Source organism: Urocampus carinirostris, chromosome 8, assembly GCF_059441175.1.
Source record: "Urocampus carinirostris isolate Australia breed hairy pipefish chromosome 8, RoL_Ucar_1.0, whole genome shotgun sequence".
NCBI lineage: Eukaryota > Metazoa > Chordata > Actinopteri > Syngnathiformes > Syngnathidae > Urocampus > Urocampus carinirostris.
Window position 1 is genome coordinate 5,415,321 of NC_142356.1, and position 27,977 is coordinate 5,443,297.

At 41.6% G+C, this 27,977-nt stretch overlaps 1 protein-coding gene across 1 annotated transcript in view; it reads right to left on the minus strand.

Annotated features, from left to right (window-relative positions):
- tacr3a (tachykinin receptor 3a) overlaps positions 1-19,092 on the minus strand; it is a 46,374-nt gene extending 27,282 nt beyond the window's left edge. Inside the window, exons 1-3 of the mRNA XM_088341410.1 lie at positions 18,593-19,092; positions 2,868-3,056; positions 178-328 (exon numbers count right to left, since the gene is read on the minus strand). Of these exons, the coding sequence (XP_088197536.1) occupies positions 178-328; positions 2,868-3,056; positions 18,593-18,945 (693 nt within the window). The 5' untranslated portion in view covers positions 18,946-19,092. The remainder of the gene's footprint in view (positions 1-177; positions 329-2,867; positions 3,057-18,592) is intronic.
- Positions 19,093-27,977: the final 8,885 nt, after the last annotated feature.

The window sequence follows — 27,977 nt, forward strand, 5'->3', positions numbered from 1 at the left end:
TATGGACTCTTAAAAATACTTTTGTTGGTTTCATCTTTTATGCTGATAAAGTGCGAGAACCCCTGCTTGGGTATTGAAAACCTTTATTTTGTCAGTAGCTCGCATGCTGAAACGGTGTCAGGACCCCTGATCTTAGGTCTTTGTGACAGTATTTGCGTGTGTTATAAATAAACTCACCTTTCTTTTAGCCCGCAGTTGCCCATGGTAGTTGTCGGAGGAGTCCCCAGGGATCTCGCCACCCCACAGAGTGACCCCCACAATCGAGTAGGTGATGCCCATTACCACCAAAGGTAGGACGTACACCAGCACCGTCACAATGATGTGGTACCTTCAGGGACATTCAAGATAATGATGTATTACCGTAAATTCCGGATTATAAGCCGCCAGTTTTTTCCCAAACTTTCAACCCTGCGGCTTATTCAGTGATGCGGCCAATTTATGTCATTTTTCTAACGGCCGCCAGCGGCGCTCGAGTACAAAAGGTAAGATTTAGACCGGTGGAATATATGCGCCGAGGAAGACTGCAACTTCTTGGCTTGTGCATCAATTAAATGGGACAGCGTCTATATGACAAAGTTTCTTTCCAACACTGAGGAAGACGACTTTGATGGCTTCAGTTATAAGGAGGAAGATGAGGACGATTTACCGTGATTTTTACAAGTACAGTATGTTTTTTTAACAGACCCGTTTACTGTGTTGCGAGCGTGTTGCTAGCGTGTTGCTACCATTAACTGCCCTGTCACAGGCACCGTTTGGGATGAAAGTTAAATTATTACTATTAAAGCTTTGAAAACTCTCTCGGTGTACCGTCTTTCTTTGTAAATATCCATGTGTAATATGTATTTGCAACTGTATATTTTTGTAATGTATTTATTTCAGACACTTATTCTGATATGTTTTGCACGGGCGAACGAAAAAGAAGGGGCGGAACAAACGCGGGGTGACGGGAAGTGGGGTAAAGGTGAGACCTGTTTGTGGACGTGGCGGACGATAGTGGATATATATTTTTCCCACCATTACCTTTGGAAATATACACTTTTTCCCTTGGATTACTTTCAACGGGACCCTGACTCTGCAGGTCTGCATCAAACCTTAAGTACCGGCATCATTTTCCGTTCATTTTGCCGACTGTGATTTTGGACTGAAGGACATTTAGTTTCAATCGCGGGACTCAAAGTCAGGTTTGGGTGAATTTTGTGTTTGTGTTACATTTTTTAATGTGGGCGCATGCGGCTTATATACAGGTGCGGCTTGTGTAAGTACAAAATCGGTTTTCCTCTTAAAATGTGGTGGGTGCGGCTTATAATCAGGTGCGCTCTACAGTCCGGAATTTACGGTAGTTTGTTTTTGGTGTCATTTAAAACATGGACAAAGATTCTTTGGCAAAATGGCTTTGACATTTTTCTATTGCACAGATATTATTGTCAGTAGCTCACATACTGAAAATGTGTCAGCAACTCCTGATAGAGTCTCAAAAATGCTAATTTGCCGTCGCGGTTACCAATTGCCCTCACTTGGGCCCGCCAGTTTGGCGCCAGCTTCTGCTCGTTGCCTGATTGGCTTCCCTCCTATTTCAACTTAGTGCTCTCATTCACTCCTTGTCAGTCCGTCAACGAATCTCTGCACTTGCAAGACTTTTATTTTGACTGTCTGGTATCCAGCTCGTGTATCCAGTATCCGGTATCAATCCCGCCTGTCTGGTCCTGTCCAGTATCTTGCTCCAGTCTCCAGCATCCGGTATCGATGCCGTTGGTCTCGTCCTGTCCGGTATCTTGCTCCAGTATCCAGTATCTGGTATCTATTCTGTCCGTCCTGCCCTGTCCGGTATCTTGCTCGTGTATCCAGTATCGATCTCGTCTGTCCCGTCCTGTCCGGTATCTTGCTCCAGTATCCGGTATCGATCCCGTTTGTCCCGTCCTGTCCGGTATCTTGCTCCAGTATATGGTATCGATTCTGTCCGTCCTGCCCTGTCCGATATCTTGCTCGTGTATCCAGTATCCAGTATCGATCTCGTCTGTCCCGTCCTGTCCGGTATCTTGCTCCAGTCTCCAGTATCTGGTATTGATCCATTCTGTCTCGTCCTGTCCGGTTTTTCGCTCCAGTATCCGGTATCGATCCCGTCTGTCCCGTCCTGTCCGGTATCTTGCTCCAGTATCTGGTATCGATTCTGTCCGTCCTGCCCCGTCTGGTATCTTGCTCGTGTATCCAGTATCTGGTATCAATCCCGCCTGTCTTGTCCTGCCCGGTATCTTGCTCGAGTCTCCAGTATCCGGTATCGATCACTTCTGTCTCGTCCTGTCCGGTATCTTGCTCCAGTATTCGGTATCAATCCCATCTGTCTCGTCCTGTCCGGTATCTTGCTTCTGTATCCAGTTTCCAGTATCGATCCCGTTTGTCTTGTCTTGTCCGGTATCCTGCTCGTGTAACCAGTATCCGGTATTGATCCCGTCTGTCCCGTCCTCTCCGGTATCTTGCTCGTGTATCCGGTATCCAGTATCCATCCCATTTGCCCACCCTGTCTGGTACCTGCTCATGTGCCCTGTATCTGGTATCGATCCCGTCTGTCCTGTCCGGTTTCAATCTCTCCTGCCCAGCGATCGCCGAATCGCCGGCGTTTCCGTTCCCGCGCCCCGTTCCCGTAAAATAAAGCTTGTGTGAAAGCGTTACGCGTCTGGGTGCACCGTTTGTTCGGGTTCTGACAATTTTCTATGTCATTCGTGATATTCGGTCTTGAAAGTCCCAATTTTCTAAATGGCTAACATGCTGACAAGGTGATATAGTGCTTTAAAAATCTAGTTTTGTAAGTAGCTCTCCTGCTGAAAAAGCGTACACACTCTTGATATAGGGTCTCGAAACAGAAGTCTTACATAACAGGGTCATCTTCCATGCGGGGCCAGGCCACGTAGCAGAGAGTCCTTCGAGGCATAACTCGAATTGTTGAGAAGTAGCAGAGGGGAAAGGCCAGAACCACCGCCAGACTCCAGATGCAGGCGATGACCCCGGTAGTGGCTTTGGCTGAGAGGCGGGGCTTCAGAGGGTGGATGATGGCCATGTACCTGACAGTAAAAAAAACAGTCAAATCTTAATATTCCCAGTCAAACTGATTATTATCGACCATCCAGGATTGCAGAAATCGTAAAGGTTTCAGTATACCTCGGCAGGGTTGGGTAGGGTTACTTTAACTGGATTACTTTCAATTACTTTTGGATTACTCCAATACCAAATATGCTAATAAAAGTCAAAAGAAACTAAATATGAATAAAATGATGACTCACAACACATGGTAAGCTTTCTCTCCTGGCTTTGATCTCTTTGATCTCCGGCAAAACGAACATAAAATGCGACAGAAACAAAATGAAAATCAATCCAAACAGCTTGCCAACATCATTTTTGCCGTTCCATGTGTTCCGTTACTCCCCAAGCCTGCACAAAATTTCTTCCCCCATTCAGCATCCACCTGCTACTTCACTTGACCAGTCATGTCACACCAAATGTAAATACAATTTAATTTTCCTTTACATGTATACTTATTGGGCAGCACGGCGGCGCAGTGGTTAGCGCATGTGCGGCACAGTTCATGTCATGGGAACCTGCGTAGGTTCAAATCCAGCTCCAGACTTCCTGTGCGGAGTTTGTATGTTCTCCCCGTGCTTGCGTGGGTTTCCTCCGGGCACTCCGGTTCCTCCCACATTCCAAAAACATGCATTTCAGGTGAATTGGCCGGTTCAAATTGTCCCTAGGTGTGAATGAGCGAGCGAGTTCTCTGTCCCTGTGTGCCCTGCGACTGGCTCGCAACCAGTTCAGGGCGTCCCCTGCCCACTGCCCGGAGATGGCTGGGATGGGCTCCAGCCCCCCCGCGACCGTAATGAGGATAAGCGGTACGGCTAATGAGAGAGAGAGAGCTTGCCAACATCATTTTTGCCGTTCCATGTGTTCCGTTACTCCCCAAGCCTGCACAAAATGTCTTCCCCCATTCAGCCTCCACCTGCTACTTCACTTGACCAGTCATGTCACACCAAATATAAATACAATTTAATTTTTCCTTTACATGGATATTTGTAATATTATTCAAACAGATACAACTATATTACACGCAAGCAGTACTACCTATACACTATTTTGTTGTTTTTTAATGTTTTTTATATGTGATACTGGGGGTTTGAACTAATTAGCATAGGTTTTTATCCCCTGCTATACAGCAATTTCACTTTGCGATCCCCACCTCAGATTAATGTCCCATCCCGGGGGCCTACTGTAATTCTGCGATCCTGAGATAAGTTTTGAGGCGTTGGTTGATAGCTTTTCGGCATAAAAGATAATGGATTTCAAACAACTCTCTGGAATTCTATCCCAGCCTCATTTCACAATAGGCGATCGCACGAGCGGACATGGGATTCCTCGGCAAATACTCCCCGATGAGGTCATCTCAGATAGCATAGCTTGGCCGTGGCTCTTCACAACATTAACCGTTTTCGTCTGTCTGCTGGTTTTTCCCTCAGGTAAAAATACGGAAAAGTACGTGCTTGGCACCGGGACGTCACCAGATGGAGAGGATTTGATAGAGGCTTATTTTATTAGACGTGGCGGGAAAACAGGAATAGGGACGAGAGGGAGAAATAAATGTGTGAATATGAGAGCATTTCGATGACAAAACATTGGTCAGAGATTCAGGTTGTTTTTTTTCCATTTCTGTTTACCATTTTAAGAAAAGTAATCCTTGGCTGAATCGTTTTAAAGAGACAGTGTGTTAATTCACCATTAGAGTTCGTCGTACCTTAGAAAGGACCACACTGTCAGGTTCTGCACGGTTGCCATGGCGCCCAGCCGGCACCGCCCCTTGACACCGGCTGACTCGCATTATCTGATTACTCCTGTGGGTACTTAAACGTGCCCTTTTGAACTGCGCTTTGCCAGATCGTTGTTGAAAACTTGTTGATACCTGTTTATACTTGTTGTGCTTGTTGGACTTTGTTGCACTTTGGTGTGACATTCTGAGAGATTCCTGCAAGTTCTGATTAATTCTGGAAACGCATACCGTATTTTCCGCACTATAGGGCGCACCGGATTATAGGGCGCTACAATGGGAACGTCGACAAAACAGTCAAATGATTCAGTCCAACTGATTCCCCCCTTAACATTCCCAAAGCTCGCAAAGAAGCAAATACGTGTCGTAGACACGTGCGGATGCGGTGTCCGTACGATGTCACTCAAATGCATCATTTCAAATATCATTCGAAAGGTTAAAGTCTTGGGATTCAAGAAATGCCAACCATTCCTTAGTTTATATTTTCTTTTTTTCGCTCGCAACTTTACTGTGCATATGACAATAAACACTTGGAATTGAGTTGAATTCACTCAACTCATCACAGCAACATCAAGATCGTTCTGAAACAAGATACCGGGAAAATATAAAGCCGCATAGCTCACCTAAGTTCTCACGTTCAATAATGATACGCAGTCATGGTCTTAAGTAGTAAATCCAGGAGAGTAAATTATTTGCAAATACAGACTAATAAAACATGTTTCTTTATGGTGTACTTTAGCAAGCTTGCTAAGCTTGCTACGCCATTGCTAAACTCGGCCAATTGCAGGTTTTGTTTTGGCCATCTAGCCAATCCGAGGCTCCGAATAACTTCAGCCAATAGCGATCGACTTAACGGATGATTGACACATCTTTTTCGGCCAATTGCAGGGTTTGTTTTGGCCCTCTAGCCATTCCGAGGCTCTGAATAACTTCAGCCAATAGCGATCGATTCAACGGATGATTGATACATCTTTTTCGGCCAATTGCAGGGTTTGTTTTGGCGCTCTAGCCAATCCGAGGCTCCGAATAACTTCAGCCAATGAAACACCGGTATATAAATCCCAGCATACACCGCGGACTACTCCACGTTCGGGGTAAAATCGAGTTGGCGGCTGTTGCGTAAGTTGCAAGACCTTGCGAATTTAATATTGAGCCATATATAAGGCGCACTGTATTATAAGGCGCATGGTCAGCTTTTGAAAAAAAATAAGACTTTTAGGTGCGCCTTATAGTGCGGAAAATACGGTAGTTTGTAGTTTTGCCTGTGTTTGACCCGTTTTGTTTTTTGGTCTGGTCCGTTTGTGTTTTGGACAACTTTTCTTTCTCAATTAAAGTGTGAGGGACGCAAATGAGTACTTCCTGCTTCCCGACCCGTTTCGTGACACCACACTACGGAAAACGAAAGGATAACGTGTCACGGTGTCTATCTTTTTAAGCTCAGTGCGCTCTCTCTTACTTTGTCAGTCCGTCAACGAACTTCGGCCCTGGTTTTGACTCCGTCCTGTCCCTGTTGGTATTTCCTGTACGGTATTGTTCCCGTTTATTTTGTCCTGTTTGATATCGGTTTTGAGTTTAGTTTTCGTCTAATTTTGTCCTGTTTATTATTTGCTCCAGTTTTTGTTCTTGCTAGTTTGTCCTGTTTATTTTCGATGTCCTGTCCTGTCCGGTATCGACCACATCTGTCCGATATCCGATAAAGTCAGCAAAGGTAACTTGAATTACAGGCTCTAGAAGATGGGTGACACGAAATTCCATAGCAGGAGCAGATAAACAATAACAATCAAAGCTAGCAGTGAGCCATAGACTGCAGCCAAGTAGCTAACGTGAGTGGTTAGAGAAGGAAACAGTGGAAAAATCACAGGACTCAACGACCATCACTTGCAGAGGCTCAACTGTGTGCGGTAAGGGGCTGTGAAGTGGTAATAGCACACTTTTTTGTCTATGATTTGAATCAATAGTGGGTTTTTTTGATAAATGAAGTATTTCTACACCACTAGGGGTCGCTAATTCTCATAAATTTGGAAATCCATTCTTGTCATAAAATGCTAATATAAATATAGGACCAAATAAGAAGAAAAAGAACCACATGCAATGTTTTTTTTTCATTTAATCTCCCTTTTAGGTAGCATCTTTTTTGTTGGTTGCCGTGGCGACCCCCAAAAAAAACCCTCAAAGTAGAAGAAAGGACGAACTGATGAGCGATCAGGAACTGCGACCTTGCGCCATTTCAAAAGCGACGTCCAAAAATAATCCTAACCCGAGGTCACGTCCACGCTCCGATGTCCTTTCTCTCGACTTTATTGACGGAATCGGAAAGACGCGTGAACAAATGCGCAAGAGAAAAAAGCCCGCTGGGAAAAAAAAATCGTTCCAGGATTACGATTCCGGATTTTGTATCGGAACAGTCGTGTTGGGAATACAGAAGCCGGATTTTTATGGGAATCGTTCACACTTAAACAATAGATCAAACTAAATAACATTAGAAAATGCTGTTCAGTTTAAGTAGGCCAGAACAGCACTCCCCCTGACCAAAGTATCTTCCTGCACCCACAAATATGGGATTGGGGATAATGGTTCGCAGCCGCATGGGTGCAGTTTACTATTGCAGGGATTATACAGTAACCGGAAAAAATGGAGCTGCCGGACCCGACAACAGTGCGCTTAGCCGGTCCCTGCTCCCAGCAATATGCGATCGGGGATAATGGATCGCAGAATACTTTTCAACTCGCAATACACTGAGGCCGCAAGGTACAAAGTAGTAAAAGGTTACAATATTTTTGTACTACATTTGCTCTGGGTCCCAGAGTGTCCCTAGAAGTAATGCTAAAGGGAGAAACAAAACCCTGATAACTATGGAAACAAAGTTTGCAAATTTCAACAAGGATGAAGAAGGCACACAAATGGCTATCCTAGATAAAATGCCTTCTCCCTGCATCCAGCAGATACTCTATTTGACCAGCTCAATGTGGGATTCAGATCAGGATGTTGCCGATATTGGGATTACATGCGGAAATCCGAGTACGCTTTTATGTGTACTGCGAACAATCCGATTAAGGAAATTGGGTTAGTCATATTGAGTCTGGAATACTTTTTTTTAAGCTAAAACAATAATTAATTAAATATTGATGATATTCGGGTTTTATTTTCATGTACTGAAATCAGAAAATGTTTTTATTTGTACTATTAAGAACGTTGGGTAAGTCATTTCAATATTCAAATTAAATAATATAAAAAATAAGTTAAGATTAAGATCAAAATATTGCTAATATTGGGGTTGTGCAATATTGAGGAAATCCATATATACTGCTATTTAGATTTTAAATAATCTGATTAGGAAAATTGGGTTATAGTCATTTCATATTCAGTCATTCATGATAAAGCAATATTCATAGTAAAAAACAAAAAAAAATCAAAAGAATATTACTAACATTTGTAAACACATAGAATTCTGAATTCTTTTTTTGTATAATCTAAGAAAATTGGGTTAGTCACATCATATTCAAATTAATTTGTTCACACTAAATAAATTTTATTTTCTCAGGTGTTCAGATACTTATTTGCAGCTATGTCACACAAACAAATCGGTAAAAAAATTATGGATTGTGATTTCTGGATTTTTCTTTTTAGTTTATCTCTCTCACAGTGAACATGAAAATATCAGGCCCCTCCATGATTTCTAAGTGGGAGAAATAGCCCAAGAGCAGGGTGTTTAAATACTTATTTTCTTCTCTCTCTCTCTCTCTCTATATATATCTATCTATCTATCTATATATATATATATATATATATATATATATATATATATATACATATATATATATATATATGCACTATATGGGGAAGCTTTGATTTTAATGACACTGTGTTATTTTAAATTGTAATAATGAGGCAGCTTTTGGTATGAGATGTCAAGGACCAGAATGGAGACAGGACCCACTTGCGTGCGTTTCTCTTAGTTTTATTGGGAAGAAGGGAAAAGATAGTACACACGATCTATGTGTACTATCTGGTTGCGGGGAGCAGGTTGCTCAGACGCAAAAGTGGTATTTCCATGGCGAGCGATGACGGTGTCGAGAGCGGGAAAAAACATATCAGTAGCCGGGACGGAGGAGCAAAATCGTAGTCGAGATCAGAAAAGGGGTCGGAGCCGGGAAACAGACGGGAATCAGAACAGGAGAGAGTCAGGGTCGAAAATCTTGCCTAGCGTAAAATAAGGTTGGCAGACGGACTGACAACCGGTAATATAAAGGCGGGGGTTTAAAAAGTAACATGGAGCCAATCAGCGTCCGAGGCAGTTGGTGCCAAAGGAACGGGCACAGGTGCCTCACATCAGTAATGGTGAAGGATTTTATACATTTGACCATAAAGGATTTGATACGATCGAATACAAATTACATTTAATGCAAAAGATATTCACTGGCTGGGCTGTGGTGCCATGTCAGGGCACCCTAGTAGAAAATGTTGTTTACAGGAACAGCGGGAACGTAACGCTGATAAGATCAGACGCAGAAAGGCCCTGATGACGTAGAAACGCTCGGTGTTGTTTTGAGTATTCAAGACATCGCGACGCCCAGGGGGGGGGGGCTTCCTTGGCACGCCCATGGGAGGAGTCGGCAGGCCATTATGCGGGGAGAAGATGGTGAATAGGAGAAAGCTAAAGGACTTGAGAAAAAGGCTTCCCAACACCAGCATCGCTAATTCGTCCGTTTGCGATGGAGAACACTTAGTTAAATTTATAATGAAATTAAATCTGCAAAATTATTGCAAACCACAGACTATTATGACACCATCCCCTGATCTAAAAACGACATGAAGGCAAGGAAAAACTCAAAAACCTCAGGATGAGTCAAGTCAAGTCATGTTCATGTGTGACGCCCTTAACCGCAAGGAGTATCAAAGGGCTGCGCAGACTTCAGACTATTATGACACCATCTCCTGATCTAAAACCCACATGAGGGCAAGGAAAAACTCAAAAACCTCAGTCAAGTCAAGTCCTGTCTATTTGTTTGGCCCTTAATCACAAGGAGTCTCAAAGGGCTGTAGAGACCACAGATTATTGTAAACCACAGACTATTATGACACCATCCCCTGATCTAAAACCTACATGAGGGCAAGGAAAAACTCAAAAACCTCAACATGAGGAAAATGAAGAAACCTCGAGGTAATCCCCCTTCCAGGATGACCAGTAACAAGATTTTTTTTTTCTTTCCTGTTCATTTTTCTATCAAGAAACAAGTGCGCATAAATTGTTGGGTGAATGTAGGTTGTGTTTGGTTAATGGAGTCAGATAACTCATTCAAACAATTTGGTAAACGCTACATTTTGATATTAATTAATTGTGTGGAGTGTGGAGTATGTTGTAAAGCACTTTGGGAGGTTTTTGGTGTCTTAAAAAGCGCTATATAAATGCAGTCTATTTCCTATTCACTCTGCGTAATGACAATAAAGGCGTTCTATACTATCCTAATCTACTCTATCCATTAGCAGCCAAACACATATCAACAATCCTCGTCGACAATTTCTCCTTTAATTATCTTCTAAATGATGTTTTTAGAAGCAGGAGTAAAAGTTGAAAGCCGGCTCTGACATAAAATCCGACACCAACCGCGATGCCAATGTGCTAATTAGTCATCCGCTGTGCCGCCTAGCCCCGAATTAATCACGGAAACCGAGTGAGGAGCCCATCCCTTGTTTTCATGCAATCAGTCGGTGCCATCGAGAAATTAGCTATGCAAAAATGGGGAAAATAATCGTGACGGCTGGGAAAGTCACATTTGAATTGGAAATATTGGAAATAAGAGTCGTTTGCTTTCTTTGGTAGCATAACCATTTGCGATTTTGTCCTGTTTTCTTGTTGATATATCGTTTGCTCACCATTATTTCATATGAGTTCTGACGGGAGGTTGTTGATATCCGGAGACTCCCGGAGAGTTTCTCTCAGTTTTATAGATAGATAGATAGATAGATAGATGGATGGATGGATGGATGGATGGATGGATGGATGGATGGATGGATGGATGGATGGATGGATGGATGGATGGATAGATGGATAGATAGATAGATAGATAGATAGATAGATAGATAGAGAGAGAGAGAGAGAGAGAGAGAGAGAGAGAGAGAGAGAGAGAGAGAGAGAGAGAGAGAGAGAGAGAGAGAGAGAGAGATAGATAGATGTCTAGAGAGATAGATAGATAGATGTCTAGAGAGATAGATAGATAGATAGATCGATAGATGGATAGATACTTTATTCATCCCCATAGGGAAATTCACACTTCCAGCAGTATCATTTGTTGTTTATTAACAGATTAACAGGATGGCCTCAGGGTGCTGTGTTGTAGTTTAGCAACAGCGGAGTGGATGACGTCACACGCTAGGCCAAAAGTTCGACGTCCCTGCAGCAGATGGAAATCTTTGTGCCCAGGGTAACACCACCTCGTGTTCACGTAGATAGCGAGTCCACTTCTTCTCCGTTTCCCGCAGGCTTTTGTGTCTTTGTCCTAACAGCGCTGAAGCCGGGTAGCTCCACGTTAGCGTCCGGGATGCTAGACATGAGCCACGTTTCCGTAAAACACAGCAAACTGCACTCCCTGTACGCTTTGATGTTTTTCACCAGCACAGCCAGTTCGTCGGTCTTATTTGGTAGAGAGTTCACATTTCCCATGATTATGGATGGTACTGAAGACTTATAACGCCGCTAGCCGCTTAGCTAGCCCCGGCTCTCCATCCACGATAGGGCCCCCTCATCACACCGGCACGAGAATTCTTCAGGGCAAGGAGTTGATTCCTCGAATTAACACGTTTTTGTGCATGAAAACCCATAACGATAGGATAGAAAGTAATCAAAAGTGTAGTTGTCAAATGGGATGAAAAAAAAAAGATAGGGGCAGACACTTAAAACAATAAATCAAAAAAAGAGCGAAATAACACGGAGCTGCTGGAAAGGCTTCCGTGGCGCCTATGATGTCATGTTTTTTCGGGAAGAAGAGAAAGGATTGCACACACGGTGATCGCTGGTCGCGGGAGCAGGTCGCTCCAAACGAGCGATGGCGGTGTCAGGAGGTGAAAAAAACAGGTCAGTAGCCAGGACAGGAGAGCAAAAACGTGGCCAGGATCGGAAACGAGTCGAAAGCCAGGAGAGGAGAGTAGACGTGGTCAGGATCATAAAACGGGTCGAAGCCGGGGAACAGATGGGAGCAAAAACAGGTGGGAGTTAGGGTCGAAAAAGGCTTGCCTGGAGTAAACTGAGGTTCGCAGACGGACTGACAACAGGTGACAGAAAGGAGTGGGTTTGAATAAGGACAAGGAGCCAGTTGGCGCCAAAGGAGCGGGCACACGTGTATCACATCGGTAATCATGACAATTTGACCTGCCAGCTGGCACTGTATTGTATAATGCAACCGAAAACCAGTGCCAAGCGCAAAGTGTAGCAGCAAGATGCCAGACAAATATGGCGGCGACTTGTAGGTCCCTTGAATATACAGATGCTGCCCTACTTCCGAACAGATAGGTTCCGGACGATCGTTCGTAGGTTAAATTTGTTGGTAAGTTGCTTCATGCTATCCTTTGTATGTTTAAGGTTTATATAAGTATGTTTAAAGCTTGTATAAGTAACCTGTATTGTTAAAAAATAAACATTCCATTATGTAATATGCTCTATAAAGATAAATAAAGTTAAGTTTAACTTACTTTTGGAAGATGCGCGAAGTTAGGCGACTTCCCCCTCTGTGGTAAAAAGTGGCCGAAAAAAGCCTTCCAACCATTTTCTCAACCGCATCAAGCTTTCTTATTCCCTTTCATTTCAAAAGAAACGGCTCGCCTCCTCTTTTCACTGTACACCAACGATATTAAATGGATGTACGAGATATTAAACAATAAAAATGTCAGTATGGAATGTTTACACACGAACTAGGAATAGGAAGCCCGGATTTCTTCTTTGGGGTGGATGCTGGTTGAGCTCTCACAGCGCCACACGCCGGTAGTGGCGGAAAGAAGTACTACAGTACTGTCCTTTACTCGAAAAAAGGTGCACAAAATACAAACTCTAACTTACAGCAATGTCTGGATGTTTTTCGACATCTTAAAATTTTTTTTCGTATCTACCCTTCTTTGTAAGTAAAATGGTCGTAAGTAGGGGAGCGTCTTTGTATAAAAATTAACATTGGTACAATAGCTCATGTATCTCATCTCATTAGCTGCACCGCTTATCCTCAGAAGGGTCGCGGGGGTGCTGGAGCCCATCCCAGCAATCATCGGGCAGTGGGCAGGGGACACCCTGAACTGGTTGCCAGCCAATCGCAGGGCTAGCTCATGTATGTTTGCTCCTATTCAAACCAATGTTTTTTTTAACTGGATGCAGATTTTTTCTACCACTGGGAGGCACTCAATATTACACACTGTGCCTTTAAGTATCTGTATCAATCTGGGGGGCTATCAAATACTGCTTGGGCAACCCCACCCCGTCTGCTAACATTTGTGATAAAATTGGCAGGACCAGAACGGAAACAGGACCCAATTGCGTTACGTTTCTCCGAGCGTGGTCGGGATCAAAAGCGAGTCGTAAGAGTCGGGAGAGTAGACGTAGTCAGGGAACAAAAAGAGATCGTAATCCAGGACGGGAAAATTGACGTGGTCAGGGGCAAAACAGGTCGTAGCCAGAGACAGACGGGAGCAAAAACGGGACAGGTGGGAGTCAGGGTCGAAAAAGGCTTGACTAGTATTCACTGAGGTTCGCAGACGGACTGACAACAGGGGACTGACAGGACTGGGATCAAATAGTGACAGGGAGCCAATCAGAACCCGCGGTGGTTGGCGCCAAATAAGCAGGCACAGCTGAGTCACATCAGTGACAAAAATCTGAATTTCAAACATTCAGACCTCCGAAAAAGGGCAGCTTTGATGCTTCTTTCAAGCCCAGAATTCCTTCTTATGATTTCCATCAATGGAGAGATAAAGCAAGGAACGAAAATTCCTGCTGATTTCCCTTTTTCCCTGGGTTTTTTTTCTGGACAAGCTTTAGAGTTTGAAGAGTTAATTTGCTGCTGTGATCATCCCGATAGTTGGCTCATTTTCATTGCGGCAATGAAATTCCCGCGCTGTTGATTGTTTTCGCAGAGGATTGTGACTTGGATGCTAAAACTTACGAGATTGTGTACATTCGGGAAATTAGTGTCAATATTTGTACTTGTATCATTGCTAGTGACAGAATTGGATGCATTCAACTGGCCATTTTCAATCAGGATTAGGATGAATTTAAATAAATGTCCACTAATCTACAGCTGCTCTGAGGGATGTTGGCAAATAAAGGTATCAAATATATAATTACCGTATTTTCCGCACTACAAGGCGCACCGGGTTATAGGGTGCACCCCCCAAAAAATTTTTGGGGTCCTATATTTTCCATACATAAGGCGCACCGGATTATTAGGCGCTACAATGGGAACATCAACAAAACAGTCAGATGGTTCAGTCCAACTTATTACCCCCTTAACATTCCCAAAGCTTGCAAAGAAGCAAATACGTGTCTCAGACATGTACGGAAACAGTGTCTGTACGATGTCACCGATCACTCAAATGCATCGTTTAAATATCATTTCTTAGTTTCCATTTTATTTTTTGCTGGCAACTGTGTGGACAGCAAAATAAGAATTTTATTGTGCAGGGAAACGGGTTATTTACTGTGCATATGACAATAAACACTTTGAATTGAATTGAGTTTAAAAATAGACTCATCACAGAAACGTCAAGATCGTTCTAAAACAAGATACCGGGAAAATAGAAAGCCGCATAGCTCACCTAAGTTCTCTTGTAGCCATCACGTTCAATAATGATACGTAACCATGGTCTTCTTACAACCGTGAGTGTAGTCAATCCAGGAGAGTCAAATATTTACAAATACAGAATAGTAAAAAATGTTTTCTCTATGCCGTAGTGTTAGGGTTAGGCTCAGTAGCCTAGATGGTAAGGCGCCCGCTTTGAGACTGGGAGGTCGCTGGTTTGCGCCTCGGCCGAGTCATACCTAAGACTTATAACATTGGTAAAATGGCAGCGCCCTCTGTTGGCTGCGGCTGCATCGGCTCGCTACAACGGGTCAGGTGTATCGACATTTCGTTCTGTGTACATTGTTACAAAGAATGACAATACAAAGGAAATTAAATTAATTATTAGTGCAACCCAACGTGTGATTCACATTCATCTTTTTCGGCCAATTGCAGGCTTTGTTTCGCCCCTTTAGCCTATGCGAGCCTGTAAATGATAAAAAGGATCCGCCCCCTTTACCTCCAGATAACTTTAGCCAATAGTCAGTTATTCAAATGATGATTGACACATTGGTTAGGAAATAAAACGCCGGTATATAAATCCCAGCATACACCGCGGACGACTTCGCCTTCGGGGGAAAATCTAGTCGGCGGCTGCTTGCCTTAGTTGCAAGACTTTGCGACTTAATATTGATCCATATATAAGGCGCACTGTATTATAAGGCGCATGGTCAGCTTTTGAAAAAAATAAAGGCTTTTAGGTGCGCCATATAGTGCGGAAAATACGGTAGTTGTCATGATTGGCGCCACCCGCCATGGGTTCTGATTGGCTCCCTGTCACTATTTGAACTCAGTCCTGTCAATTCCCTGTTGTCAGTCCATCTGCGAACCTCAGTGAATACTAGGCAAGCCTTTTTCGACCCTGACTCCCACCGGTCCCGTTTTTGCTCCCGTTTGTCTCCAGCTACGACCTGTTTTGCTTCTGACCACGTCTGTTCTCCCGTCCCAGCTTACGATCTCTTTTTCCCCACAACTACGTCTACTCTCCCGTTCTGGCTTACGACTATTTCCGACCCCGACCACGCCTTGCTCTCCCAGTCCCGGCTACGACCCGTTTTTCTGTCCCTCACACCGCCATCGCTCGCGACGGAAGATCCACTTCCGTGTTTGGATCACAATCCGAGTACTAGAGCAACTTGCTTCCCGCGTCCAGCGAACACCGGATCGTGGGCACAGCCCTTTCTCTTTCCTTCAATAAAACTTGTGGTACGCTACGCAATTGGGTCCTGTTTCCGCTCCAATCCTGACAGTATTTGATTATTAATTTAATTGCATTACAGCAGTACAGGGATACTTATTTCTTGCAAGAGCATCATCGGACAAAAACAATGGCAATGAAAAGAAGATTGACTTGAGTCATGGCATTTACTATAGGATTAGATATTCTTATTTTGATTGAAATCATTTCATATTTTTTGCTGAAGGGACAGCGAAAAATACTCTTATTTTATGGTACGCCGACAACTTCTATCGTCTTCTTCTATGCCTAATATTAGCGTTGTCTTATTGGTGAGAACTAGCAAAAACATTTTCACTCTACACTCCAAAACGTCCAGTTAAAAAAAAAAGAATATGCTGTACCAATACTTAAGCCAAGTCCTGTTTAGTCTCAAAGGGCTGCACAGACCACAGATTATTCCAAATCACAGACTATTATGACACCATCCCCTGATCTAAAACCCACATGAGGGCAAGGAAAAACTCAAAAACCTCAGTCAAGACAAGTCCTGTCTATTTGTGACGCCCTTAATCATAAGGAGTCTCAAAGGGCTGCACAGACCACAGATTATTCCAAACCACAGACTATTATGACAGCATCCCCTGATCTAAAACTTACATGAGGGCCAGGAAAAACTCAAAAACCTCAACATGAGGAAAATGAAGAAACCTTGAGGTAATCCCCCTTCCAGGATGACCAGTAACAAGATTTTTTTTTTTTAAAGCAGTTTTCACACGATTACGAATTAAAATCTTGTCTTATGATATGCCCCAAAAAACATCGTCTTCTTCTACACTGATGTTTTTTCTCCCCAAAAACTAGCATCGTGTTTTTTCTAAGCCAAAATATCGGGTACCAATACAAGGTATCTGTATCGGTACTCGATACAGGGCTCACTAATAGCCATTTAGCAACCAGGAGCCCGAAATGATGAATTTATAGTAAATTATTCTGATGTTACGAAAAAAATATCACATAACCCTATTTACATTCTTTCAAATATATCATTTTTTTTTTTTTTGCTGAAGGGATTTTATTCAAAAGTATTTGATATATTTAAGCTAAGAATAGAATAGAATAGAATATACCTTTATTGTCATTGTTACAAAATGGGTTGAACATATTGTGACAACGAAATTGGACGTGGCACTCCAGTTTCACATTTACCAGTGAGGATAAAAGAAAACAAAGAAGATAAAGGAACGAAGAAGATAAGGTTATAATTTACACAATATTTACACAAGAAATGTGGTCAAGCGAGACTGCCCGTGAATATCTATTTTTTTGTGGTGGGTAGATCATTTTAGCTGAAAAGGTGTGAGCGCCCCTGTCGTAATCAGGATTGAGTAGGGTTACTTTAACTGGATTACTTTCAATTATTTTTGGATGACTCCAATACCAAATATGCTAATAAAAGACAAAAGAAACTAAATATGAATAAAATGATGACTCACAACACGTGGTAAGCTTTCTCTCCTGGCTTTGATCTCTTTGATCTCCGGCAAAACTAACATAAAATGCAGGGTTGGGTAGGGTTACTTTGACTGGATTACTTTCAATGACTTTTGGATTACTCCAATACCAAATATGCTAATGAAAAACAAAATAAACTAAATATGAATAAAATAATGACTCGCAACACGTGGTAAACTTTCTCTCCTGGCTTTGATCTCTTTGATCTCCGGCAAAACTAACATAAAATGCAGTGTTGGGTAGGGTTACTTTAACTGGATTACTTTCAATGACTTTTGGATTACTCCAATACCAAATATGCTAATAAAAGACAAAAGAAACTAAATATGAATAAAATGATGACTCACAACACTTGGTAAGCTTTATCTCCTGGCTTTGATCTCCGGCAAAACTACCATAAAATGCAGGGTTGGGTAGGGTTACTTTGACTGGATTACTTTCAATGACTTTTGGATTACTCCAATACCAAATATGCTAATGAAAAACAAAATAAACTAAATATGAATAAAGTAATGACTCGCAACACGTGGTAAACTTTCTCTCCTGGCTTTGATCTCTTTGATCTCCGGCAAAACTAACATAAAATGCAGTGTTGGGTAGGGTTACTTTAACTGGATTACTTTCAATGACTTTTGGATTACTCCAATACCAAATATGCTAATAAAAGACAAAAGAAACTAAATATGAATAAAATGATGACTCACAACACGTGGTAAGCTTTATCTCCTGGCTTTGATCTCCGGCAAAACTACCATAAAATGCAGGGTTGGGTAGGGTTACTTTAACTGGATTACTTTCAATTACTTTTGGAGTACTCCAATACCAAATATTCTAATAAAAGACACAGGAAACTAAATATGAATAAAATGATGACTCATAACACGTGGTAAGCTTTCTCTACTGGCTTTGATCTCTTCGATCTCCGGCAAAACGAACATCAAATGCGACAGAAACAAAACGAAAATCAATCCAAACAGCTTGCCAACATCATTTTTGCCGTTCCATGTATTCCGTTACTCCCCAAGCCTGCACAAAATGGAGTCATTTTATTCATATTTAGTTTCTTTTGTCTTTTATTAGCATATTTGGTATTGGAGTCATCCAAAAGTAATTGAAAGTAATCCAGTTAAAGGAACCCTACCCAACCCTGACCGTAATGCATACATTTCCAATCGTATCCACTGTATTCTGTGAGCTATACGGCGCACTTTCACATTTCTGGCCGAATTGTGTTTTTTATGCGCACCTTACATTCAGGAAATTACGGTAATTTGATCCCACCTGTCGACGGCGATAGCAGTCATGGAATAAATGCTGGCAAAGACGGACGTGACCGGGAAGAAGTTGTGGAATTTGCAATAAGCCTCCCCGAAGTACCATTCTCCGTGTGCGGCGTATACAAAGTTGATGAGCGTGTTGAAAGCCGCCATCGACGCGTCAGAAAAAGCCAAATTCAGCAAAAAGTAATTGGTCACCGTCCTCATGCGCTTATGCGCCAAAATGATCCAAATGACGATCAGGTTCCCGAAAACGGCCACCGCCAGGACGCAACTGTACGCCACGGACCACAAGGCGACGCGCCACGGCGGTTGCACGAATTGGTTGGTGTAGTTCGAAGTCAGGTTCGATGCCATGGTTTTGCCAAAAATCGGATAATGGATCTAGAAAAACGGGACGTGCGTCAAAGTGTGGGGATTTTACGCACCGCCGTGCGTAAAACGGCATCCGTTCCCGAGCGGCATCCTCCTCCAAACGTCCGTGCGCGTAAATGCGCGAGGGAGGAAAAACGCGGATGCAGCAGCGGATGCGCGCACTCGCTATTGGGCGTGCACTTGTGGGTGCACGCACGCGCAGAGTGGGGGCACGGAAAGCGGGGGGAGATGGATGGACACTTGTGGCCGCTGTTTGAAACTTCATGAATAACAAATACGATCTACGCCTGCTCGCTCGGTTTCAATTATTTTGGGTTCTGGACCACCTCATCTCGGTCGGGGGCGGGGCATTTATGAAGACCCTGCCTTACGACGGGTTTTTTTTCAGGGAGGGGGGTAGGATAGCAAAATGCATTCAATGTTCCCTGTCATTTTCCTTACGGGTCTGAGCGTTCACACAAAGTCGGTGAGCAACACTTGAAACAACAGTGAGCAACCGCAATCCCAAGTGTGGCAACTAAATCATTATCAAACATGTCCAAAACTGGACATCGAGTTATATTTTGCTGAGTTGCTGGCAATGCAAAAAAAAAATTCACTTTTGAATGAATTGACTCATGTATTATTGCAAAGGTTGCAAAGGAGCTGAGTAAACGAACGCACTTGGGTCCCGTCTCCGTTCCTGGTCCGTGAGAGAGATAAACGGGGGACTGCAGTAAATGAATTGGTTTGCTGGTTTTTCATTTTAAAATGAAATGTCCATTATTGCTTTTAAACGTTTTTTTTTTCACCAAAAGCTGGGGGACAAAATAGAAAAACATATAAACAATCCGGCAGCACGGCGGCACAGTGGTTAGCGCGTGTGCAGCACAGTTCTAAGGTCTTGGGAACCTCCTGTGTGGGTTCAAATCCAGCTACCTTCCTGTGCGGAGTTTGTATGTTCTCCGCATGCTTGTGTGGGATTCCTCCGGGCATGCATTGGCCGGTCATCTGTCCCTGTGTGCCCTGCGATTGGCTGGCAACCAGTTCAGGGTGTCCCCTGCCCACTGCCCGATGATTGCTGGGATGGGCTCCAGCACCCCCGTGACCCTACTGAGGATAAGAGGTGCAGCTAATGAGATATAAACAATCCTGATTAATTTGAATTATTTGTGATGATCTTGATTCAGGCGGCACGGCGGTAGGATGGTTACCCCGCAGCCTCACGATAAAGAGCTTTGAGTCCAGCAACTGCAGCTACCCTATGTGGAGTTTGCATGCTCTCCCCGTGCCTGCATGGGTTTCCTCCTGGAACTCTGGTTTCCTCCCACGTTCCGAAGACATCCATGTCAGGTTAATTGGCCGGTCCGAATTGTCCTTAGGTGAGAATGAGCGAATGAGTTGTCTGTCCCTGTGTGCCCTGCGATTGGCTGGCAACCAGTCCAGGGTGTCCCCTGCCCACTGCCCGATGATTGCTGGGATGGGCTCCAGCCCCCCCGCGACCCTACTGAGGATAAGCGGTGCAGCTAATGAGATCTAAACAATCCTGATCAATTTGAATTATTTGTAATGATCTCTATTCAGGCGGCACGACAGAGGGGGTGGTGAGCCTGCAGCCTCACAATACAGAGGTCCAGGGTTTGAGTCCAGCAACTGCAGCCACCCTATGTGGAGTTTGCATGCTCTCCCCCGTGCCTGCATGGGTTTCTTCTTGGTACTCTGGTTTTCCTCCCACGTTCCAAAGACATCCATGTCAGGTTAATTGGCCGGTCCGAATTGTCCCTAGGTGAGAATGAGCGAGTGAGTTGTCTGTGTCTGTGTGTCTGGCAACCAGTTCAGGGTGTCCCCTGTCCCCTGCCAGGAGATAGCTGTGATGGGCTCCAAGCACCCCCATGACCCTACTGAGGATTAGCGGCACAGATAATGGATAGAGGGATCTTGATTCAATCATAGCAGACAAAGACAAACATAAAAAATACCACAGCGTTCACATCTGTATTTTCGGTATAAAATCTCTTTCACAGGAAAGTGTGAAAATGCTTTTCCAGATGCCTGTAATAACTGGTGAGTCACAATCTTTCGTGTTGAAAGGAGAAAAAGTAGCAGAACTCTGTTAATGTTGGCAGTCCTTTTTTATTATACTGCACCGGAGGTCCGGGGGGGAATATAACAAAAAGGGAAAAAAAAGCCAGGCGGCATTGGCGTCATCACTTTGAGTCAACATCATCAACGGGAGCAGTTAAGAAGACTAAAATATAGCTTGATTATATTTAATTCTCTGGACGTCATTACCTGTCTTCAGCACTGAAAACCATCTGCTCTTCGAAGTGCATTAGGTTTTAAGATAAGAAGTCAGTTTCATTGGGAGTCTGTGATCTAGAACTGACTGGTCGTCATGTGGCGTCCCACAGGGTTCTATTTCGGGGCTCCTCGGGTTCATCTATTTATTGATTCATTTATTCATTTACAGGGTTGGGTAGGGTTACTTTAACTGGATTACTTTCAATTACTTTTGGATGACTCCAATACCAAATATGATGATAAAAGACAAAAGAAACTAAATATGAATAAAATGATGACTCACAACACGTGGTAAGCTTTCTCTCCTGGCTTTGATCTCTTTGATTTCCGGGAAAACTAACATCAAATGCGACAGGAACTAAATGAAAATAAATCCAGCTTGCCAACATCATTTTTGCCGTTCCATGTATTCCGTTACTCCCCAAGCCTGCACCAAATTTTGTAATTTTATTCATATTTAGTTTTTTTTTGTCTTTTATTAGCATATTTGGTATTGTAGTAATCCAAAAGTAATTGAAAGTAATCAAGTTAAAGTAACCCTACCAACCCTGTTCATTTATTTGCAATGGTTAAAAAATATATTTTGAAATGTATTGTGATAGCATTGATAAATAACATTTAAACTCATTCAGTGATTTATTAATTCATGTATTCATTCATTTATGCATGCATTCATGCATTCATTTGAAATGTTAAAAAAATAATTTACTGTAATAGCAAAGCTACACTTAAACTCATTGATGTATCCATTTATTCATTTACTCATCTATTCATTCATTCATTTGAAATGTTAAAAAAAATAATTTATTGTAATAGCAAAGCTTAACAACACTTAAACTCATTAATGTATCCATGTATTTATTTACTCATCTATTCATTCATTCATGTATTCATTCATTCATTTAAAATGTTAATTTTTTTTATTGTAATGGAAAGGCTAAACAACACTTAAACCCATTAATGTGTCAATTTATTCATTTACTCATTTATTCATTCATTCATTCATTCATTTATTAATTTGAAATGTAAAAAATATATTTATTGTAATGGCAAGGCTAAACAACACTTAAACTCATTAATGTGTCCATTCATTCATTAACTCATTCATTCATTCATTTATTAATTCGACATGTAAAAAATATATTTATTGTAATGGCAAGGCTAAACAACACTTAAACCCATTAATGTGTCCATTTATTCATTCATTCATTCATCCATCCATTCATTCATCCATTCATTCATTCATTTATTCATTCGAAATGTAAAAAATATATTTATTGTAATGGCAAGGCTAAACAACACTTAAACCCATTAATGTATCCATTTATTAATTTACTCATCTATTCATTCATTCATGTATTCATTCATTCAATTGGAATGTTATTTTTTTTATTGTAATGAAAAGTCTCAACAACACTTAAACCCATTAATGTGTCCATTTATTCATTCATTCATTCATTTATTAATTCGAAATGTAAAAAATATATTTATTGTAATGGCAAGGCTAAACAACACTTAAACCTATTAATGTGTCAATTTATTCATTCATTCATTCATCCATCCATCCATCCATTCATTCATTCATCCATTCATTCATTCATTTATTAATTCGAAATATAAAAAATATATTTATTGTAACGGCAAGGCTAAAGAACACTTAAACTCATTAATGTATCCATTCAAATAGTTCATTTTTGCAATAGCGCGGCTAAATAACATTTAAACTCATCCATGTATTCCTTTATTCAATTATTCATTCGTTCATTTCATTCATTTCCAATGTTTTTTGTCAAAGTTATATTCAAATATGGAGTTCAGGAGGAAATTTATTCGAATAGCAATATTTCTGTTCTGCCCGTCAACAACTCCAGTTTTTGCTCCCGACGCTTACGTCTTACTTTCGTGGAAAGAAACTCGATTTTCTCTTTCCACTTCAAGGAAATAAAAGAACTAAAGGTGAGGAATGATTTTGCGCACTACAGAGTCATCTCCGTGAGAGAGAGAGAAAAAAAAACAATATCACTTCATCCATCTCTTGCTACTCTTCACCCCCCCAAAAAAACAACCCTTGTTTGAAAAAAACAAAGCACTAGCAAGGGATTGAAAAGGATAAGATTGGACAGCAAATCAAAGTTCAGATGAAACATTAAAATTCATCCACTTATCCTCAGTAGGGTCGCGGGGGCGCTGGAGCCCATCCCAGCCATTTTGGACAGTGGGCAGGGGACACCAGCCCGTTAAAACATTGAAATTGGCACGGTTGCCATGGCGCCCAATTGGCCCCGCCCGTGTGGCGCCAGCTGCGGCTCATTAACAGATTGGCTTTCTGTCTTTTTAAGCTCACTGTGCTCACTCTTCCTTCGTCAGTCCATCAACGAATCTCTGCCCCACGTGGGTTCTGACTCGTCCCTGTTTTCCTGTTGGTATTTCCAGTCCAGTATTGTTCCCGTTTATTTCTGTCCTGTTTAATATCGATTTACAGTTTCGTTCCTGTCTATTTTTGACCTGTTTATTATTCTCTCCAGTTTTTGTTCCCGTCTTGTTTGTCCTGTTTATTTTTGACATCCTGTTTTGGTATCAATCCTGTCCGTCCCGTCCTGTCCAGTATCGACCCCATCTGTCCGATAACTGCTCCGGCAATTGGTATCGATCTCGTCGGTCTGGCTTCCTATCATTTCACGCTAGACTCCTGCCTAACCTGCATGACTCACCATTTTCCGTAAAATAAGAGCTTTTGTGAGAAACATCACGCATTTGGGTCCTGATCCTGTTTTTGACGCGACAAACAATCTTTTCTCCATGGCCATTAGTTTATTACCTTTGTAACATAGTGGGCTGCAGTTAACCATTTCCCATGCTGATAGACTATAGCATCTATTGAAGCTCAGTGCTCTCACTCTTCCTCGGTCAGTCCGTCAACGAACCTCTGCCCCGCAAGACGTGGGTTCTGACTCGGTCCTGTTTCCTGTTGGTATCCAGTCCGGTATTGTTACCGTTTATTTTGTCCTGTGTAATATCGGTTTCCAGCTTCGTTCCCGTATAGTTTGTCATGTTTAATTTCGATATCCTGTTTTTGTTCCTGTTTATTTTGTCCTCTTTAAATTCGGTTTCCAGTTGCGTTCTGTCTAGTTTATCCTGTTTCATTATCAATCCTGTCGGCCCCGTCCTGTCCGGTATCGACCCCATCTGTCTGATATCTGCTCGGGCAATTGGAATCGATCTCGTCGGTCTCTGGCTTCCTGTCTTTCCACGCCAGATCACTGCCTAAGGTACATGACTCACCATTTCCCGTAAAATAAAAGCTTCTGTGAGAAAGGTCACGCATTTGGGTCCTGATCCTGTTTTTGACGCGACAAACAATCTTTTCTCCATGGTCATTAGTTTATTACCTTTGTAACATAGTGGGCTGCAGTTAACCATTTCCCATGCTGATAGGCTATAGCGTCTATTGAAGCTCAGTGCTCTCACTCTTCCTCGTTCAGTCCGTCAACGAACCTCTGCCCCGCAAGACGTGGGTTCTGACTCGGGTTTCCTGTTGGTATTTCCAGTCCGGTATTGTTCCCGTTTATTTTTGTCCTGTTTAAAATTGGTTTCTAGTTTCATTCCCGTCTAGTTTGTCCTGTTTAATTTCGATATCCTGTTTTGATATCAATCCTGTCTATCCCGTTGTTTAATATCGGTTTCCAGTTTCGTTCCCGTCTAGTTTTCCCTGTTTAATTTCGCTATCCTGTTTCATTATCAATCCTGTCTGTCCCGTCCTGTCCAGTATCGACCCCATCCGTCCGATATCTGCTCGGGCAATTGGTATCAATCTCGTCGGCCTCTGGCTTCCTGTCATTCCACGCCAGACTTCTGCCTATCGTCCATGACTCCCCATTTCCGTAGAATAAAAGGCTTGTGTAAGAAACGTCACGCGTTTGGGTCCTGATCCTGTTCCGGTTCTTGACATTTAGTGTCTTATTCTCTGCCTTAAAGAAACACAGTCTTCTTTTATGCCAAAAACTAGCATCTTATATTTTTAAAAAGTTGATTTGACTGCGTCAAAAACTACTTTCTCCAAAACTAGAGACTTCTACTCTCTAAACTTGCGTTTTTTTTTTTTGTCTATGTCAAAAACCAGCTTTTCCGTCAAAAACTAGCGTTAGCTTCTTCGATATTGTTGGGAATTAATATCGAAACGTACCGTTTACCTACTCTTACCCAACAATTTATGCGCGCTCGTTTCATAATGGAAAAGATGAATTTATGCATTCATTCATGCATTCATTCTCTCATTCATTTGAAATGTTAAAACAAATAATTTACTGTAATAGCAAAGCTACACTTAAACTCAATGATGTATCCATTTATTCATTTACTCATCTATTCATTCATTCATGTATTCATTCATTCATTTAAAATGTTAAAAAATTAATTTACTGTAATAGCAAGGCTAAACAACACTGAAACCCATTAATGTATCCATTTATTCATTTACTCATCTATTCATTCATTCATGTATTCAGTCATTTGAAATGTTAATTTTTTTATTGTAATGGAAAGGCTCAACAACACTTAAACCCATTAATGTGTCAATTTATTCATTTACTCATTTATTCATTCATTCATTCATTTATTAATTTGAAATGTAAAAAATATATTTATTGTAATGGCAAGGCTAAACAACACTTAAACTCATTAATGTGTCCATTTATTCATTTACTCATTCATTCATTCATTCATTCATTTATTAATTCGAAATGTAAAAAATATATTTATTGTAATGGCAAAGCTTAACAACACTTAAACTCATAAATGTATCCATTAATTCATTTACTCATCTATTCATTCATTCATGTATTCATTCATTCATTTGAAATGTTAAAAAAATAATTTATTGTAATAGCAAGGCTAAACAACAATTAAACCCATTAATGTATCCATTTATTCATTTACTCATCTATTTTCATTCATTTATTCATTTATTCATTCATTCATTTGAAATGTTAAAAAATTATTTATTGTAACAGCCAGGTTAAACAACACGTAAACCCATTAATGTATCCATTTATTCATTTACTCATCTATTTTCATTCATTTATTCATTTTTTTCATTCATTCATTTGAAATGTTAATTTTTTTTATTGTAATGAAAGGGCTCAACAACACTTAAACCCATTAATGTATCCATTTATTAATTTACTCATTTATTCATTCATTCATTCATTTATGAATTCAAAATGTAAAAAATATATTTATTGTAATGGCAAGGCTAAACAAACCTTAAACCCAATAATGTATTTATTTACTCATCTATTCATTTATTCATTTTTTCATTCATTCATTTGAAATGTTAAAAAAATAATGTATTCTAATAGCAAGGCTAAACAACGCTTAAAACCATTAATGTATCCATTTAGTCATTTACTCATCTATTCATTCATTCATGTATTCAAAAAGAAATCTGATATTTTCACACAGATTTAATTTCATTATTAATTTAACTAAGTGTACTCCATCGAAAATGGCCGAATTAGTGTTGTTGGAGTCTCTGTGAAGCCTTTTTCTGAAGTCCTTTAGCTCTCTCCTTATTGGCCCACGTCTCCCCGCAAGATGGTGTGCCGGCTCCTCCCATGCGCGTGCCAAGGAAGCCCAACGTGGGCTCCACCGCCTCGCCGCGATGTCTTGTAAAAACTAGCTCCTTTTTCAAAATAAAGGTAGTGTCTTTTGCATGGAAAATTAGCTTCTTCTATGCTAGCTTCCGTGCCAAAAATACGGAATCGGGGCTAACAGCGATGTCTTGTTTTTTTTTGTCGTCTTTTAGTTTAGACATTTTCGTGGTTTTCTTCCTGCCAGGCCAGGGCACAGATTGGATGTCATGATTTTCATTTTCTTATCACCTAGGAAACTCAAAGCGCTAATTAGCAAACTTCCCCATCTGTTTCCCACTCTCAAGCATTGTTATTTTTGAGTTTGGCTAATGAGTTTATCAAGTTGTTTAACCTCGACGGCGTTTTAACAACGCTTTGTTTTTAATGTCGGACTTATTGAGTCAAGTTGTGTTTATTTGTTTTACCCTTTATCTCAAGAAGTCTCAGATAGCAGTACAGACTACAGATCACAGTCAACTTTCCTTTTTTATTGGTCAAGTAACACACACTGGGGCAGCACGGCGGTTGAGTGGTTAGCGCGTCTGCGGAACAGTTCTGAGGTCATTTTTCTGTGTGGAGTTTGCATGTTCTCCCCGTGCCTGCGTGGGTTTCCTCCCACATTTTAAAAACATGCATGTCAGGTTCATTGGACGGTCCAAATTGTCCCTAGGTGTGAATAAGCAAGTGAATGGTTGTCTGTCTCTGTGGCTGGCAACCAGTCACATTCTCCATAGAATATATGGCCGAATTAGCGTCACTCGAGTCTCCATTAAGCTTCCTCTCTCGATCGTCTGCTTCCTCTTCGGCCCACGTTTTTTCCGCATGCTGGTGTGCCGGCTCCTCCCATGGGCGTGCCAATGAAAGACCCCCACGTGGGGTCCACCCCCTCGCCTCGATGTCTGGAGAAACTCAAAACAACACCGAGCGTTTATCAAAACAATGCCTTACGTCCTTCGTCAGAGTCCTGTTATCAAAATTCCCCAGGCAAAACATTCCGAATTTGGAACAGCGTGACCTGAAGCCCACTCAGTGAAAATCTTCATTGCACTCGACAAATGTAACTTGTATTTAATTGTATAAAATCCTTTATAGTGAACAGAAAAA